The sequence below is a fragment of the Parasteatoda tepidariorum genome, chromosome 4 (genome assembly GCF_982258835.1).
Source record: "Parasteatoda tepidariorum strain Cologne lab strain chromosome 4, Ptep-v5.0, whole genome shotgun sequence".
NCBI classification, from domain to species: domain Eukaryota; kingdom Metazoa; phylum Arthropoda; class Arachnida; order Araneae; family Theridiidae; genus Parasteatoda; species Parasteatoda tepidariorum.
Window position 1 is genome coordinate 75,791,464 of NC_141758.1, and position 16,819 is coordinate 75,808,282.

General features: G+C 28.8%; 2 protein-coding genes across 4 annotated transcripts in view; one reads left to right on the forward strand and one right to left on the reverse strand.

Annotated features, from left to right (window-relative positions):
- LOC107436498 (sulfotransferase 1C2A) overlaps nt 1-8,177 on the reverse strand; it is a 148,198-nt gene extending 140,021 nt beyond the window's left edge. The window contains exon 1 of one of the 2 annotated variants that reach the window (XM_043050693.3): nt 8,041-8,177. The gene's annotated coding sequence lies outside the window, so the exon portion shown is untranslated. The remainder of the gene's footprint in view (nt 1-8,040) is intronic. The other variant, XM_071182446.2, reaches the window with a different exon arrangement.
- The window catches only part of LOC107445793 (uncharacterized), a 124,349-nt gene extending 109,237 nt beyond the window's left edge, over nt 1-15,112 (forward strand). For both annotated transcript variants that reach the window (XM_087161380.1, XM_087161379.1), the window contains exons 2-5: nt 5,959-6,085; nt 9,006-9,151; nt 13,001-13,130; nt 14,071-15,112. In XM_087161380.1, coding sequence (XP_087017506.1) covers nt 5,959-6,085; nt 9,006-9,151; nt 13,001-13,130; nt 14,071-14,359 — 692 coding nt within the window. In that variant the 3' untranslated portion in view covers nt 14,360-15,112. The remainder of the gene's footprint in view (nt 1-5,958; nt 6,086-9,005; nt 9,152-13,000; nt 13,131-14,070) is intronic.
- The last annotated feature ends 1,707 nt before the right edge of the window (nt 15,113-16,819 follow it).

Consider the following 16,819-nt stretch of genomic DNA (forward strand, 5'->3'; position numbering starts at 1 on the left):
AAAATTGTACTACAATACATTGTTTTATGTTCTGGGCAAAACTTTCTTCAACGCGAGTTTACATTTACTTTAAATGCACTCATGTGTTAATCAGTTATACTCAATCTGCAATGCACTTAATCCTTCTTTGTAACTCTCACTGATGGCTCTTCTATCGCTATTATATTTTTGACATAATTACGCGTGTCAACCTATTATTTGACAGCCATTACAAATCTCAAAAAATCCAATCCATGGTGTACTATTATTTGAGTTTATTATAATTTACTTATTATTTACTATTCAAATAGTAGTACGTCATGATCGAATTCTTGGGATACTTTCTCGGCTTAGACACTGAAGGAGGGGACACAATTTAGAAAACCCGAATGAAATTCGAAATTGCGAATAACAATATAAATTATAATTAAAATTTTAGGAAATTGTAACGAACAATATACCGAAGATTTGTAAATGATATATGTTCTACAACTATATGCACGTATTCTTCGAATAAATTCGTTATGTGACATTTTTATATTTTTCGACATCAAATGAATTTTCCTTCTTTATGAAAAGAACATTCAGGGTCACACATTTGATATATTTAAATACACTCGCACCTAAAATTAAAATTATAAATACAAAAAATTTGATTTGTCAAAAAAAAAAAAAAAAAAAAAGAAAAACAGTTGGATTTAATTTAACTGAAAACATATACGAAATGGAAGAAGATCAAGGATTACAAACTTGGCGGTGGGGAGAATGCATCATAAGGATTGAGAATTGCATAACGACCATTATAGGAAATGTCATTGTGCGATGGATAAGGTTTTTTTATAGACTGGCATCGTAGGCAACTTTTATGAACTGGTTGTTCATGTGCTTTTAAATCTATAATTAGTAATTTAAATTAGTATTTTTATTTATGTAAATTGTCTTAAGAAATATTTTCAAATTATTATTACAGAAAACTGTATTCAAATAAGTCTAGAATTAGCTGATTTATCGTAGTTCACTGATTCACCAACTTGCAGATATTAGTAATCAGGAGTTTAGCTTCTTCTAGGCCTTTTTAAATGTAATTTTGGACAGTAATTATTAGAAAGCATAAAGTAAATGTAAAATTTGTAAAATCAAAGTAGTTCAAATTGAGGTAAAATTATGATAGCCAATGGTTGCTGCGCAATTCTCAATCTTTATGCTGTGCCCTACTTGTCCTAGTTCATCCATTGACCTAGTTTGTCACTGCTAGTTGTTAACATTCGGTTATAAACGTCGATAATCCGTAACAACCCTCTAAGAGCCAAGAGACCAGGGTGGTTAAGGCTCCACATTTTCGGAATGATGGTGGTAATGTGATCAGCATTACGCACAGGCTTACTTTACTTGTGGTTAACTTACTTTGCTTGCGATGGGTACCAGGCAAGCTGGTACCCATCGATTTAAAATTGTGTGGGCTTCATAACACCATCCCCGAGGATCGAACCTTAGTCCTTCGCTTCCCTTTGGTATAGAAAGAACAGAAAAACTTAATACGAAACAATATATTTAATAAATACTTACAATTTTTATTTACATGAATTCACATGAACATGATTTCATATGAATTTACAAGAATTTTTTTATTATAGTGCTTTGCTGCAAACATTTTTATTAATTAATATTAAAAATTCAATTTTAAAATTACAAGCGTATTAATAACATGAGGAAATACTACATTGGTAAACTAATTTAGAGTTAGTTAAATAGATTCACGAATTATTATTAGTATTTCTACATTATCTCTTTATAAATTTTGAATTCTATTACAAATGTAAGCGTGGGAGTTCTATTCGAAATTCCCCGCTTTCAAGCTTAAACTATATATTTTACAAATATAATTACAGTGACTGCGTATAATTGATCCATCCCCTGGTTTAGTGATAGGCAGCTTTATATTATATTAACTCCCCGTAGATATTACATTTACTTCACTCGTTAAATCGATAAATTGGTCTTTTCTCGTATTACGAGTGCTGTTCCATATTACATTAAACATGTTTAGGTCCAACTATATATATATATATATATATATATATATATATATATATATATATATATATATATATATATATATATATATATATATATATATATATATATATATGTTTTGTATACTTTTATCATTTCAACACTTGCGTAGTCATTAAGTATTAAAACCCAAATTGTTAAAAATAAAAACATCCAAAATTAGACAAAATTCGATTATATTTGGAATTGAGTTTCCTTAAAACAAAAATTTTTTTTTTTTGCATTTTAATAAAAATTGATTTTGTTCAACTTTTCCAATATGCTAATAATATTTGAAAATCAATTTCGAAGTTCTCGATTGCCAAAGTTGCGTAATTCCTCTTTCTTTTTATCATACCCAATGGACTTTTAAAATAGTGATACAACTTTGAAAATACATAATTCTTATTTTATTATATTCCAAATACATATCAAGATAATATAATCACTTCTTCCGATTTCCCGTTGTTACAAAAAATATGATCTAGCACTAGCATGTAACCCACAAGGCCTAATATTTTAAAAAGCTTATCATTTTCATAGCAATAACAAGGTGAACTTGTAGTACAGCAATAAATAATTACAACACTAAATAAAATATATCTATAATCTACAATTATAGGTCTGTCGATAAAATCATATTCAAAAAAATAATATAACGTGTTATAAATAGTAAAATTTTTCGAAAAGAGTCACAGCGTCCATTTGACTTAGGTGTTATTTTGACTGTTTCTGTGATAGCTGTTTTACTTGGTTACAGCTTGCTGACAGCAAAACATCTATCACAAAAACAATTAAAATAGCAAAATTGTAGAATGTGACTCTGGAATAGACACATTTTTCTATATTTTACATCATTTTATTGTGTTTTCGAAAATGATTTTATTTAGAAAGGAATCAATTGGAAATCTTTCTGTAATCTAATTCTATCCTGAAGGGAAAAAAAACAGTTCAGTGTTGAATCATAATATAGGTGCCGTGAACCATAATCTGGTGTTAATTTGCTGCTAACTGGTGTTAACTTTATCAAGGTGTTAATTAGGTCCATGTTTCTGTTCAAATTGAACGAAACGAATATAACGAAACGAACAATACGAAACGAATTGGTATACTGTAAAGAAATTTAAAAAATACGATAATATAGTCCAAATTAACACCATATTAAGGTTGAATCAAACTTGAAAGATATTATGGTTCAAAACGCTCTTAAATGGTGAGATTTTTCAAGGCGCTAAGATTTGCGCAACTATAACGTTAACGCCATATGCTTCATAGCGCAATCTTAATATAGCGCAATCAAAATAGCGCTTCATAGCGTAATCAAAATTCGCGCAAGCCTCAAAATGCTATCGCAATTATATATGTATATGCAAATCGCAATGGTTGAGAATAAATTTCGCAAAACCGGTAACTTAAGACCAACTCTATGCAAAATCTCTCTAATTTCTAACAGTGCATACTTTATTATTTAAAATAACTTTTACATTTTTTGTTTAATTTATTTTCCGAATAACTTGTAAATAAAAAGAAGTGCATATTTACGTTATTTCCAAAAATAATTTAATTTCTAAGAAACGAAAGTTCAAAAATTCCTTCATATCTTTACGCAGATGCGAGAAAGTTATTAAACTTTTTCAATGTTAGAGGAATTCTTTATTTTCCTACTGTCTGTAGTTATATTTATTTCAATGTCATATGTTAGCGTGCTAAAAGAGATAGTTAAGTGAATGTTAATACTAATTTATTTCTTGATCGTTCAAAAAATAAGATATCGTGGTTAACAACCTTTGAGTAGTTAATACTTCGAAACATTCTGCGGAATGATACACTGAAAAAAAGAATTTACAATGGAACATTTTCGAATAGTTTTTACGACGTCTGCCAAAAGGTTGCAAATACAAGTTTTTCTTCGGTCTCTCTGACGGTATGATGAATGAATGCATTTACTAGAAAAATTGAGTTTTTTTCTTTTGTGTAGATAATTTAGGCGTGGCTGTTGTTTGTTGAGGGTTTAAGTGTTTTTACATTATGGGTTTTGTGCGTGTTTGTGGGATATGTCTTTGTTACTCATGGTATATCAATAAATTTTATTAATTTGTATCACGCTATTATTTAGATGTTATTAGAGTGACATTAAATATATATTTACATAATTAAGACCTGTAAGTATAAATATATTGTATCAACTTTTATATATGCAAAACAGGCATTTTTCTCCGCTCCAACCATGTTTATAAAACTTTTTATATGACTCTGGAAAAAATGAATGGAGAATTGTCTAAGTCATAATAGCACGGCGGTTCCTGGCAGACTGCCTTAGTTCACCGCCAGAGGCGCTGTAGTGGGGGAAAGAGGAAAGCTTGTCACAACTGCCAATTAATTACATTTGAAATATTTTAATACTTTTTTTTTTGTAATAATATCTGTGAAATACTGAAAATTAATTGTTTTTGCAAGATCTGGAAGTATTATGATTTAGGAAATTGATTACCTATTCCGTACCACCTGCTTCCTAAATCGCACCAGTACGGTTTAGAACTTTTTACAAGGTGCAATTCAGGCAACTACGTACATTTTAAGCAAATGTGTTATTACAAACCTCAAACAATAGCTAATTACTAAAGAAAGAAAGTGAAAATAACATAATATGTCGCTTAACAATTTGCGATGTATTAAATAATCTGTATGTTATTATAGTTCCTCTATATCCTTGTATAGGGTGTTTAAAAATTAACATTGGAAACTTAAAACCGATTAACTTAAAAAAAAAAAAAATTAGCGCTAGCAAATAGTGGCTTGATTCTTCTCCATGGATCTCCATATGAAAAAAAGCTTCTTAATTTATTCACTATAACGTTCTCGATACAATTCTTCTTTAAAAATTAGAGGGAGTACGTTTTGGAAAAGATAAAATTTAGGCAATTTTCCCCTATCACATTTAAATTCAGCTTACCAAACAATTTAAAAATCAATAATCGCATTACAAATTCTTCTCAGAACTCAATTTTGTTAACGATACGAAAATCGTTAATGCACATATTACCTAAGTAAATTAACGGAAAAACCTTGATTCCACACTTTAACGGATTACCTTGGTCGATTCAAAGTATGACAAGCCCGCCATAGACTTTACATGTTAAAAGCAGAATTGAGGAGTCTGCTTGGTGCAACACTTTTCTCCCGGCAACCACGATTGTGGACCCGACTTTCTGATCATTTGAGCGCGCCCCTTGTTTTTTGTTCGCCAAGCGGATTACCTTAGTTAATCTGCTGATTAGCTAGGTGCATATTCGAGTTTCAATGCCAACATATAAAATGTTTTTATTCGTTAATTTTAAAGTTAACACAAAACTTTATTAAATAAATAATTAAGTTTTGCTCATAATTTAAAAATAAATTAACGTAAGTCCTTGATTAAAGATTAGCGAATCCTTAATACGCGTATTACCTAAGCAAATTAACAGAAAACCCATAATTCCACACTTCAACGGATTACCTTAGTTTATCTGCTGATTAGCTAGGTGCATATTCGAGTTTCAGTGCCAACATATAAAATGTTTTTATTCGTTAATTTTAAAGTTAACACAAAACTTTATTAAATAAATAATTAAGTTTTGCTCATAATTTAAAAATAAATTAACGTAAGTTCTTGATTAAAGATTCGCGAATCCTTAATACTCGCGCATTACCTAAGCAAATTAGCGGAAAACTCTTGATTCCACACTTTAACGGATTACCTTAGTTAATCTGATGATTAGTTAAGTGCATACTCGAGTTACAATGCTAACATATCAAAAAATTTTATTCGTTAATTTTAAAGTTAACATAAAACTTTATTTGAAAAATTATTAAGTTTTGCTCAAAATTTAAAAATGAACTAACTTAAGTCCTTGATTAAAATCTAATAATATTTGTTTTATTTTTTAGCAAAATTGATAAATGCGAGCTGTGATAACACAGATATGATGAATTGCCTAACATCAACAAGGCAGTCAGCCAGCGAAGGACAAATGTTTTTTCCTGACACGCAACAGAAATTACGAGATTATTGCAAGTAAGTGCATATACCACTTAAGTGCAGAAATCAGTAATTTTGAGGATTATCTAGGTAATGTATGAATTAACTAGGATGATCCATTAGAGTGCCGAAAACCGTTTAATTTCGCTAATTATCCAAATATAATATGCAGAAATAGGGGATATTTCCGTACCGTGATCGGTCGCGCCAACTACAATCGCCAAGGTGCCAAATAGAATTTTAACTTGCAAATTTTTAAACATGTAGATGTTTGCCCGGGGGTGATTACAAGTTAAACCTTTCGAATTGGTCCTTTTCTGTGACGAATTTTTTTTTAGTTCAGCGAGGGCCGCTGCCCGGAAATTACCAAGACTTGGCGATTATTCTGTCACAGATTACGATACGGAAATCTCCCCCAGAAATAATATGCAAATTACCTACTAGGCACTCTTTAAAGGGAAAACAAGATCTTTGCTGAAACTACAATAACGTTTAATTCAACAAAATGTTATTCATTAATTTTTCGGTAGCAAAAGAATCAAGTTAATACAATCAACAAATTAGTTGATAGAATCAATCATTTATCAATTAAAAGATTATTATACAAAGAACAAAACGATTAAAAATATTTTTACAATTAAAGAAAATGTTTGTTTCAATTACTTTTCGATATTGAGAGAATCAAGCTATTGCAATCAAGCAATCAGCAAATTAGTTGATAGAATCAATTATCAATCAAATAAAAAAATATTATGAATCGAACCAAGCAGTTTAAAATATTTTTACTATTAAAGAAATAACATAATGCCGTTTATTCATTTTTCAATATCTAAAGAATCAAACAATCAACAAGCAATTTGATAGGTATTAATCCTCAATCAGTTAAAAACTATTATACAACGAATCAAACAATCAACAAGCAAATTGATAGGTATTAATCCTCAATCAGTTAAAAACTATTATGCAACGAATTAAACAATCAACAGGCAAGTTGATAGGTATTAATTCTCAATCAGGCAAAAACTATTATACAACGAATCAAACAATCAACAAGCAAATTGATAGGTATTAATCCTCAATCAGTTAAAAACTATTATACAACGAATCAAAACGATTTAAGATATTTTAAAAATTAAGGTAATAGCGTAATCTAAAGAATTATAGCTATTAAAATTTGTCAATCAGCGAAGTTAGCTAGTGGAATTGATCATCAATCAGTCAAAAGACTGTAATTTATCGAATCAAACGGTTTGACATATTTTTACAATTTAGGAAATAGCATAATGTCGTTTATAAATTTTTCGATGTCTAAACATTTAAGATAATTCAATCAACTTGTAAGTTAATGGAATCAAACTGTGATAAATATAAACAACTGAAGTGATGACAATATGCCGATGAAACTAAACTAAAAAGGAAGGAAGAGGAATAAGAAAATTAAAATGTCGCAAAACCTTGATCACTAATTAACGGATCATCCTAGTTAATCTGCAGTTTAGTTAGTATACACATAAATGGATTTTGAGCTTTAGCGGTAATATTTACTTATGCATTACTGAACTAGCAACCAATAAAATGAGTTTAATGTAATGTGAGTTGAAAAGCTGCTAACTATTTACTTTAAAAAAAAAAAGCTAAAATTTGGCTTGAAATAAGCTTAATCTTTAATAGAAAGAAAAAAAAAGATTTCAAAATGTATATTTATGATTTCACTTTTGTTGTCGTTCTTAAGCTTAAAATATATTTGTCAAATCAGCTGCTTAGAATTACGAATTCATTAAAGTTGGTTAAATTAGTTGTTTTTAACAGTAACCTAACTTAAAGAGCCTGTGTTTTAAATTTTATCGTAAATTTGTGATAAAAATAAATCACAAAGCGCTGGATCTGTACGCAACATAGAACATGCAATAACAAATTCGAAAACTCAAAAATGTCATTAGAAAATCGAAATAGTCGTTAAAATTATCAATAATGAAAGTTTTAAGACTCACCAAAATAACTTATGATCTTATTTGTCAATATTAAAGGGCAATATTTATAGATCAGTTTAGATATACTAATTATGTAATATTTTCTACCACGCCACAATTTCAGATGCAAAAACGCATACTTTTTTATCACTTAACACAGATATGGACTTGGAAAATCGCCACATTTTTGGAAAATTTTATATCTTATTATGTTGCTTTTGATATTTTTATTTGTCTTAAATTTATCTTTATTGTGATCGTGTTTTTTATTTCATATAAACTTATCTTATATAAACTTATCTTATATAATTTTATTCATTTTTATTTAATTTACGTCTCATTTTCTTGTTTTTTCAACTTTATCTCGTCTTATTCTTCTTACTTCTTATGAAATCACCGACATTTCATTGTGTAGCCAACATCAAATTTCCTTCCTTTTTATCACAGAATTTCGCCGTATTTTATTTATTTTTAAGATTTTCGTCTGGGATTCTTTTTATTTTTTAGTAATATCTCCTTAGTTTCAATTTTAATGCCTAAATTCCTACCTTAATTTTCTAAGTTGTCATGATCCCATTTTCGAGTAGTTATGTTCTTCTTTTTTTTAATTTCAGTTGCCATTTTTCTCTTTTCGAGTTTAATTAATTCTGATGGGTTATGAAAAACACCGAAGATTTATCTAAACTATTAGTGAATTTTTCATTTTTCTTGAGAAACAGGAAAACTACTCAATAATTACAAAGGGGTAAGTAACAAAAAATATATTAGCATGAGATAAGCAGGACAAAAGGCTACAACAGCTACAACTACAACTACTTTAAAAAAGCGTAGATGTCTCTTTTTAACAATATCTTTTTACAGTTACAGTTACAATTTAATTAACAATAAACGCTGCCATCTATCGGTGGTTCAACAAGTATTTTCACACCATTATCTTATTTTCTTCATTTTGAAGAGTGAGTTAATTTTTTAAAATTTTTTATTAGGAACTTGATGAACGGATTGGAATGTGCAAGACGAATTATTGATGAATGTGTAAATGAAGAAGAAAGAAGCATGTACCATAATTTAACACGTGATATGGTCGGGATGAATGTTGAACTTTGTACACCAGGATCTTCTCTGAGCATGAGTAAGTTTCAAATACTTCAAACAAAATTTCTTAACTAGAATCAATACAATAGACATCAATAGATGTACAGTGCGCCTAAAAAAGGGACCACCCTGAATAACCTTTGATCTAAAGATTGGATTTTCACATTCTAAGATTCAATCTTAATGGCTCGAGAGAGTGACCTCAAATATGCTAACTAATAAATGCAGATAATAGTTTAAGCTACGAAATCAGACACATAAACGTATTTTCTTGAAATGAATATACCTTTTCTTTGACGGATTCAGATTTCTAAACCCTGAATATGTCCTAATAGTTTGGTCAGGAGAAAACTCCAACGGAAAAATTCAGAAAAATTGTAGTTCTTATAATACTACATATAGTAAAAATACAAAACTGAAAAGCAAATTTAACTAAATAAATGTTTTTATGACATGCTCTAAGGCATCATGATAAAGTTAACAAATTTCAAAACATTTAACTAATTTTAACGCAAATTATAAAACAATATTTCATTGTTTATTTTATCAAAAACCATTACAAAAGCACTTTATCAAGCTTTTTGGTATTTCTATAGAGTCAGAAACACAATAAATGTTACCAGATTCTGGAAGTTATGACCATACTTTTTTTCAGTATATTATAGCTAATACAGTTATTTATAATATCAAAATTAATAATTATGAATAATAAGATTTATGCTTATTTTTAATTTCTAGGAACCTAAAGAATTCACAATTAAAATTAATCAGTAATAATTGAAAAATTATATAGCTAGGTACATTTTCTCCAAACATAAAACATTTCTAAATTTAATCATATAAAACTGAAGTATGCATAAATTATAAATTTGCATGCAAAGTGAAATTAGATTTAAATGGAATGGAAGGTCAGCCCATCTGTTAGTTTATGTCGAGCGGGTGAGAAAATATGTCGAAATGCCATAATATTCCCTCTGTTGATGGATGGTATCTGACTCGAGTCATTTTTCCGGATGAAAGATTGATGACATTTGATTAAATGGAAAAGCAATTTTATAGTAGCGGAAAAAGCGTTTTATTCCCCAAAATTTCTCTTTTACTCGTATAAATATTGAGATAGATTAATCTTCATGGTAGAAAGTTGTTCTTTCCATTTCTGCAGTATGATAAATATCATGCAAAAGTTTTCCCGGCAATTTATTTTACATTACTAAATGCATTTTGTAGAGTGAAAACTGCTTAAGCGTAATTAATTTTTACATAATTTAACACAGAATCTAAATAATATAACTATAAAATGATAAAGATAAAAATACATAGAGCAAGAATGTTTTTATTGGATTTATATTGAAATGGAGCATGGGACAAAAAACAACGAACACATCAAGTAGTTTTGCATGTTTGAGATAGTGAGAAAACTAACAATGAAAATGCTAAATTCATGGCAATAACTAACAGAATCACAAATCTGTAACCACTGAAAATTAATGAATATGAGTTCGAACCAGCAGCTCAATTTAAATATTTAGACACAATTGTAAACGATATTAATAACATAAAATTTCAAATCAAAAATAGAATAAACATGGCTAACAGATGTTTTCATGGATTGAGAAACCAGCTCAAATCTAAATACATAAGTTGTGACATAAAAATACACTTGTACAAGACATGAGCGAAACCAATAGTTTCATATGGCAGCGAATAGAGGAACTGATGACTTTCGGAGAAAAATAAAAATAAAAATTTTCGGTGCAGTAAGAGAAAACGGAACCAGGAGAATTCGTTACAACCATGAATTACAATCAAAATTCAAAGAACCTAACATAGAAAAAGTGATCATGGTTTCTCAAATAAGGTGGCTGAGACAGGTATTTCGATATAGCAATGAAAATCCTGTTAAAAATAACCTTCAAACGCCTGAGGAAAAAAGAAAAAGAGGAAGATCCTGAACAAGATGTTTAGATTGAGTAAAGAAGTGATTAAAGGACTTGGGAGTTAACTCATGAAGAAATATAACGTCTAAATATATCTAGATGGGGTAAACTGACTGGGATGGACTTGGCCATTAACCGACTGCAACCATCTCTGAACAGCAGACCAAATTTTTGGTTTACGTTTACCAATGATCAACACCCTAGCCTTGTAATTTTGAACCCAATCCAGAAGACAAGGGAACTCCTGGATCAAGTGTTTGGGCGAAATTTTGCCTTCGTGGAGGTCTTTTTGATGGAGATAACTCGTATTTGCGTTACATTAGGCGGAAAACCACTAAGAAAGTTTATTAAGATCTTTAAGATAAATATAGTCATGAAGTGCATGTAAAGAGCTTTGAAATTTCTATAAAGTACTTTAGAATCTGAATTAATTGCTTTAAGATTTATTATAAACGGTCATAAAATCTATATTCAAAGCCTTAGGGTACCAACAGCCTTAGAATGTATTAAACAACTTTAGGTTTTAATTACGCAACTTTAAGGTGAGTACATAAACAGCCTTGAAATGTATTTAAAGAGATTTAGAATCTTTGCAAGCAGATTTGAAATACAGACAAACAACTTTAGAATGTAAAAAAGCCTTGTAATCAAGTTAATTTAGTATTAATGGTATCTTGTAATGATAATTTTTTTTTCTATTGTCACACTGAGGGCCACAAGACCATGATCTTTGGCTAAAAGTCAAAAATTGAATTTCAACTAAAATATGTGTAGGCAGTTTTAATGTAGCCCAAATTAAGTATTCATAATCATTCTAAACATTATAATTTACTTTTTGGACGGACGAGAGTACAATGTAATGAAAAATATGTTAAATTTTTTTTTAAATGTAACTTTTAAATTTTTATTTCAGAAATATATATAGGAATTTCACCTTACTATTACATTTTTATCAGAGTAATTAGTCTGAAATTATAGTACAATTTTTCAATTTGTTGGATTAGTTAATACTCTTAACAAACTTATAGTTTATATCTTATCATTTGACATTTTACAATGTTTGAATGACTTTCGAAACTTAGTTCCAAAAAGTTCCACGAGGTAATTAGCTAAACTTTTTTTAGTTGTTTTCTTTGATATTTCTTCCTTCGAAAAAACCTGCCCCATTTTGCCCGTATTGTAAAGGTGGAGTAAATATATCGAAAAACAAAAATTATGTTTTTTTTTCATGTATTCGCGTTATTTTGCAATTAATTCGCGTTATTTTGTAATATTACTTCGGAAATATAATTTGCTTTTCATTTTTAATATAAAATTACGAAAATTATTATATTTTCATTGCTATATTTAATTATTTAAACATACCATATTATTTTTTTATTTATGCACGCCATATTTCAGCCTCCACTTTGTTTTTTTGGGTATTTTTAGTGTATTACAAAATTTCAACTATTACTATTACTAATTCAATTTACCTGCACTTAAAAACCCCAAAATTTTTAAGCAATTTTTTATCGAAATACTAATTTTGGCCACGAAACCTTGGATGCTGGTACACTGTGTGTCGTTTCGTAATTTCATGGTGAGAATGTAAGAAATTCCGAACAAACAAATGCATGTTTGAAGTTTTTGCTCAAAGAATCAATTTTCAAAAGGTCTATCTCAGCTTTTTCGATTAGAAAGACCAACTTCACAGTTTTTCAGTAGGTGTCGTGGTATGTAGTCTCATCTTTAATGTATAGCCTATTTACTATACCTTTACACTACTAGTAGAACTATAGATTTAAAAGTTATTTAAGCCGTTTAAAAGTTAGTAGATTGGTTACAGACACTAGTAGTCATCATTATTATAGTCATCTATAGTCATTATTATTAGTATTGATTACATTATTTTAAACTATGCATGCAGGTGAGTTTACATAAATAATAATTTCATAACTGTCTTATAGGATTTCTGAAACATGTGGATTGTTACAAGAATTTGTCAGATCGTTTCAGAGTTTGTTCTGACCGATACATTGGAAATATAGTTGTTGTTCAAAAGTTATCGAAAGAAGAACAGATAAAAATGACTTGTTGGTAAGTAATTTTTGAACGCTGTTTTGAACAGTTTTAAAAAAACCGAATGTTTAGTGTTACTAGACCCACAAACTTGTTAAAATTGCTTAAAATTAGTTTATATTTAAATTACAAATCCTTTCGAACGTTAGTTACGTGTGTAAAATTCTGTCAAACCTTTTCTGCCAAACCAAAAAAATTGGCGCCATACAGCGTAATTTTTTGCCAACAATGGAAAATTTATGCCAAACACGTGTAATTGTTTTAAGTTTGTTCACGTGTTTTCTTATATATATATATATATATATATATATATATATATATATATATATATATATATATATATATAGAGAGAGAGAGAGAGAGAGAGAGAGAGAGAGAGAATAAAACAAAGAAAAATAATAGACATATGAAAAAAAAAGGGGGGGGGGGAAATAATAAGTAAAAAAATAGCAAACAGCAGTTTATTAAAAAAAAAATTTAAAAAAAAAAGGATGAAATTTTATTTAAAAAACCGGTTAAAAATGATACTTATTATTTTTCTTAACTTTCTTCGTGTTTTCTTGTATTCATTTATTATATATATATATATATATATATATATATATAATAATTTAAATTTTTATTTATTTTTTAAAGTATAAAAATAAAATAAAATAAGCAAAATTAAATAAAAATTTTTGAAAAAGAAGTTGATTATCTATACGTTTGTTTAACCAAAAAGTATCCAATTTTTTTAATTGTTAAGTTCAAAACCAATCATTTCTACATTTTATTTAAAAAAAATTGTTTCAATTCCCTCTAAATATGCATTATTTGTAAAATTGAAACGATTTGGCTTCAATTTGGCAAAATTTGCACCAACTTTCCTGGTTGGTGGGGATTTACATTTGCACCGGAAAATAATATGTAGAAACCAATTTTTGGGAAATAATTTTCTTTTCGTTTCATTTTTTTTCAGCACGGTGCATGAATATAGTAGCTGCATGAGAAACGTTGTCGAAAATCGCTGCGATGTTGATGCTCAAAAACTCGTCGAGGAAACAATAGTAACAGCTCTCAAGCAATCTTTTGGATACTGCAAACAGCTGGAAAGCAATCCGACCAGAAACTGCTTACGTGAATTTTCTGCCAGCCAAGGACACGCCACTGGAACACTGGAAGATACCGAAAACGGCAGCAGCATTCTTCAGACGCCACTGATTCTTCTTTTACTATTAATTTTGTTTTCAACATTCGTTGGTTCCTGACTTTGTCAAGATTCGTTAACCTGGAAGAAAAATATTTCGAAATTGATCTAGAGGTTTAATAAATGTTCACTGCTCTTAGGTTGGCGATATTGTGATGGCAATTCAGATACTTTGGCGTGATTGACAATGGACATTCTCGAAGAGTGTTGAGAAGTTACATTCCAAACAATGGAGAAAGGGCTTTGTTTAATGTGAAATGATGAATTAAGATAGATATTTTTGTGGTATTTTGGAGCTAAGAAAAATAGATTTGCTAAATCTGTATAAAAAAATATCTTTTATTGAAATCAGCGTTTTACTTATTGATTGAATCAGAAAAAAGTATAGCCATGTTATCAACAGGTGCTTGATTTTTACAATATGGATTTATGATATAAATTATTTCAGATATTAGATGAATATTGTTTACTTATTATGTCTGATAATTGCAGGCGTGTATTATATTGTAAATTGGTTGTATTGAATTTAAAATCATCATTTGAATATAAACTTCTGAATGTTCTTAAATGGATATGAAATATTTATTCATTTTTTATTGATACTGAATTTTTTTAAAATTTTCCTGGAAATACTTGCATTAAACTACATATTGACATGCTGCTGTTGAATTTTGCAATCGAATAATACTTGTTATACACATGCTCTGGAATGTTTTATTGTCCTTAACTATACCCTTGCTTTCCTCTGAATTTTAAAAATGTCCAAAAAATGTAAAACTTGTGTTAATAAAAAAAAAAACTGATTTATCACTAATTACTCATAAAACTTATAACCGTTTTTTTTACACTCAATCTGAAAAAGTGAAGACAAAGATGCATCAAATAAAAAATTTTGTCCTGTTACTGAAGGCAAAAGAAAATTAAATAACAAAAAACAGCTTTTTTAAGATAATCAAACTATTAATAAATTCACCAATGAACATAATTCAATAACAAATCAATCATTGAAGAATACTACCTTGCGATTAATGATTTTTATTTTTTTTATAATTATTTTATGCATTAAGTAGAATTCTAAAATCTAAAGAGAGTTGCAACAAGCAGGTTTATAATTGTTCATTAAGGTTGCAAAAATAATGATACTGGAATCACTTTCCATACTTGGGGAAATTTCCTTCGAATTTTGCTTTAAAATAGCGTCAAAATTAGAGAGGCGTTAAACTACATCAAAGTCGCGAAAATTATTGATTTATATATTAAAACTGCGTGTGATATAACGGCACTGCTATAGACGTGCTATATAGAAAACTGATGCTGAAATCCTACTCTGACATATTTCTTATAAAATTGATGTACATTTTTCCCGTTCATAATTCAGGATAGTCACGGGAATATTTATCATTAATGTTAATGTTTTCTGCACTAAAAACATATTTTTTTTTATCTATGTGCTTTTGATTTCAATTGATTTCAGTTAAATAGCACTTGGAATACCTTTTTCTGTAACTTTAATTTGTTTTTTTTTTATAATAATTCTTGTAATAATAATTTTAAAATACATCTATAAATACAGTTAAAATCCATTTTCACCTCTAAGTTTAAAAAGAATCAGGTCTAAAACTTTTTTAATATTTTTGAAGTTAAATATATTCACTTTAAATAAATTCCCTATTTTTCCCGAAAATATTCTAAAACAAATACTCTTTTTTTGCATCCCCACGTCAATACATTTTCATGACAGCTTGCTTTTTTTTTCCTCTTCAATCCAGTTTTATTCCGTAAATCCATTTATACGCCTCAGATTTTCGGATAAGTCTATTCTTCTCTGTGAGAGAAAAACGAAAAGAAAAGAAAACTACATTAGGATATTCGCGAAAATCAAACTGCTTGGACTAGTTACGCACAAAAAGTTTTTGATTTTCTTTTATATATCTGAGAAAATAAGTGTATTATAGAAAAAATATTTTATTCAATTAGTAATTCACCTTTTTTAAAAAAAATATGTCTTTTTATATTAAATGAATAATCCCAAGAAACTTAAGCCAAACGATGTATTTGATGATTTAAATAAAGATAGTAATAAAAGTCGACATGTTTCGAGAGCTTGAAAATAGGTGCCCATTCTCACGTCTCGCCATACGTGAATGAGGAAGCAAAGGTCAATTGATGCAGAAAATTTAACGTTTCAACAAAAAAAGCAAATTAAAGGTGAGAAACAAAATTAGAAAAACTGCAGTAAACGAGGGCAAGATGTATTTTCCCGTGTTTTATTGATTTGGTATAGAAGTCATTTTTTTTAAAAGGGAATTGGTATTTGAATAAATCGCCATTCAGAGACAACAAGATAAGTTGATGAGACAAAGATTTTTCTCCTTTATTTTCTGTTTTTCGTCATTAACGTAACGTTTTCTGTTTCAAACTACTCTTGCTTTTTCATTCACATCTAGTGAATTTTGAGAATGGATGCCTATATTTTAGCGCTTGAAAATTGTCGACTTTTATTACCATAATCATAGCTTTG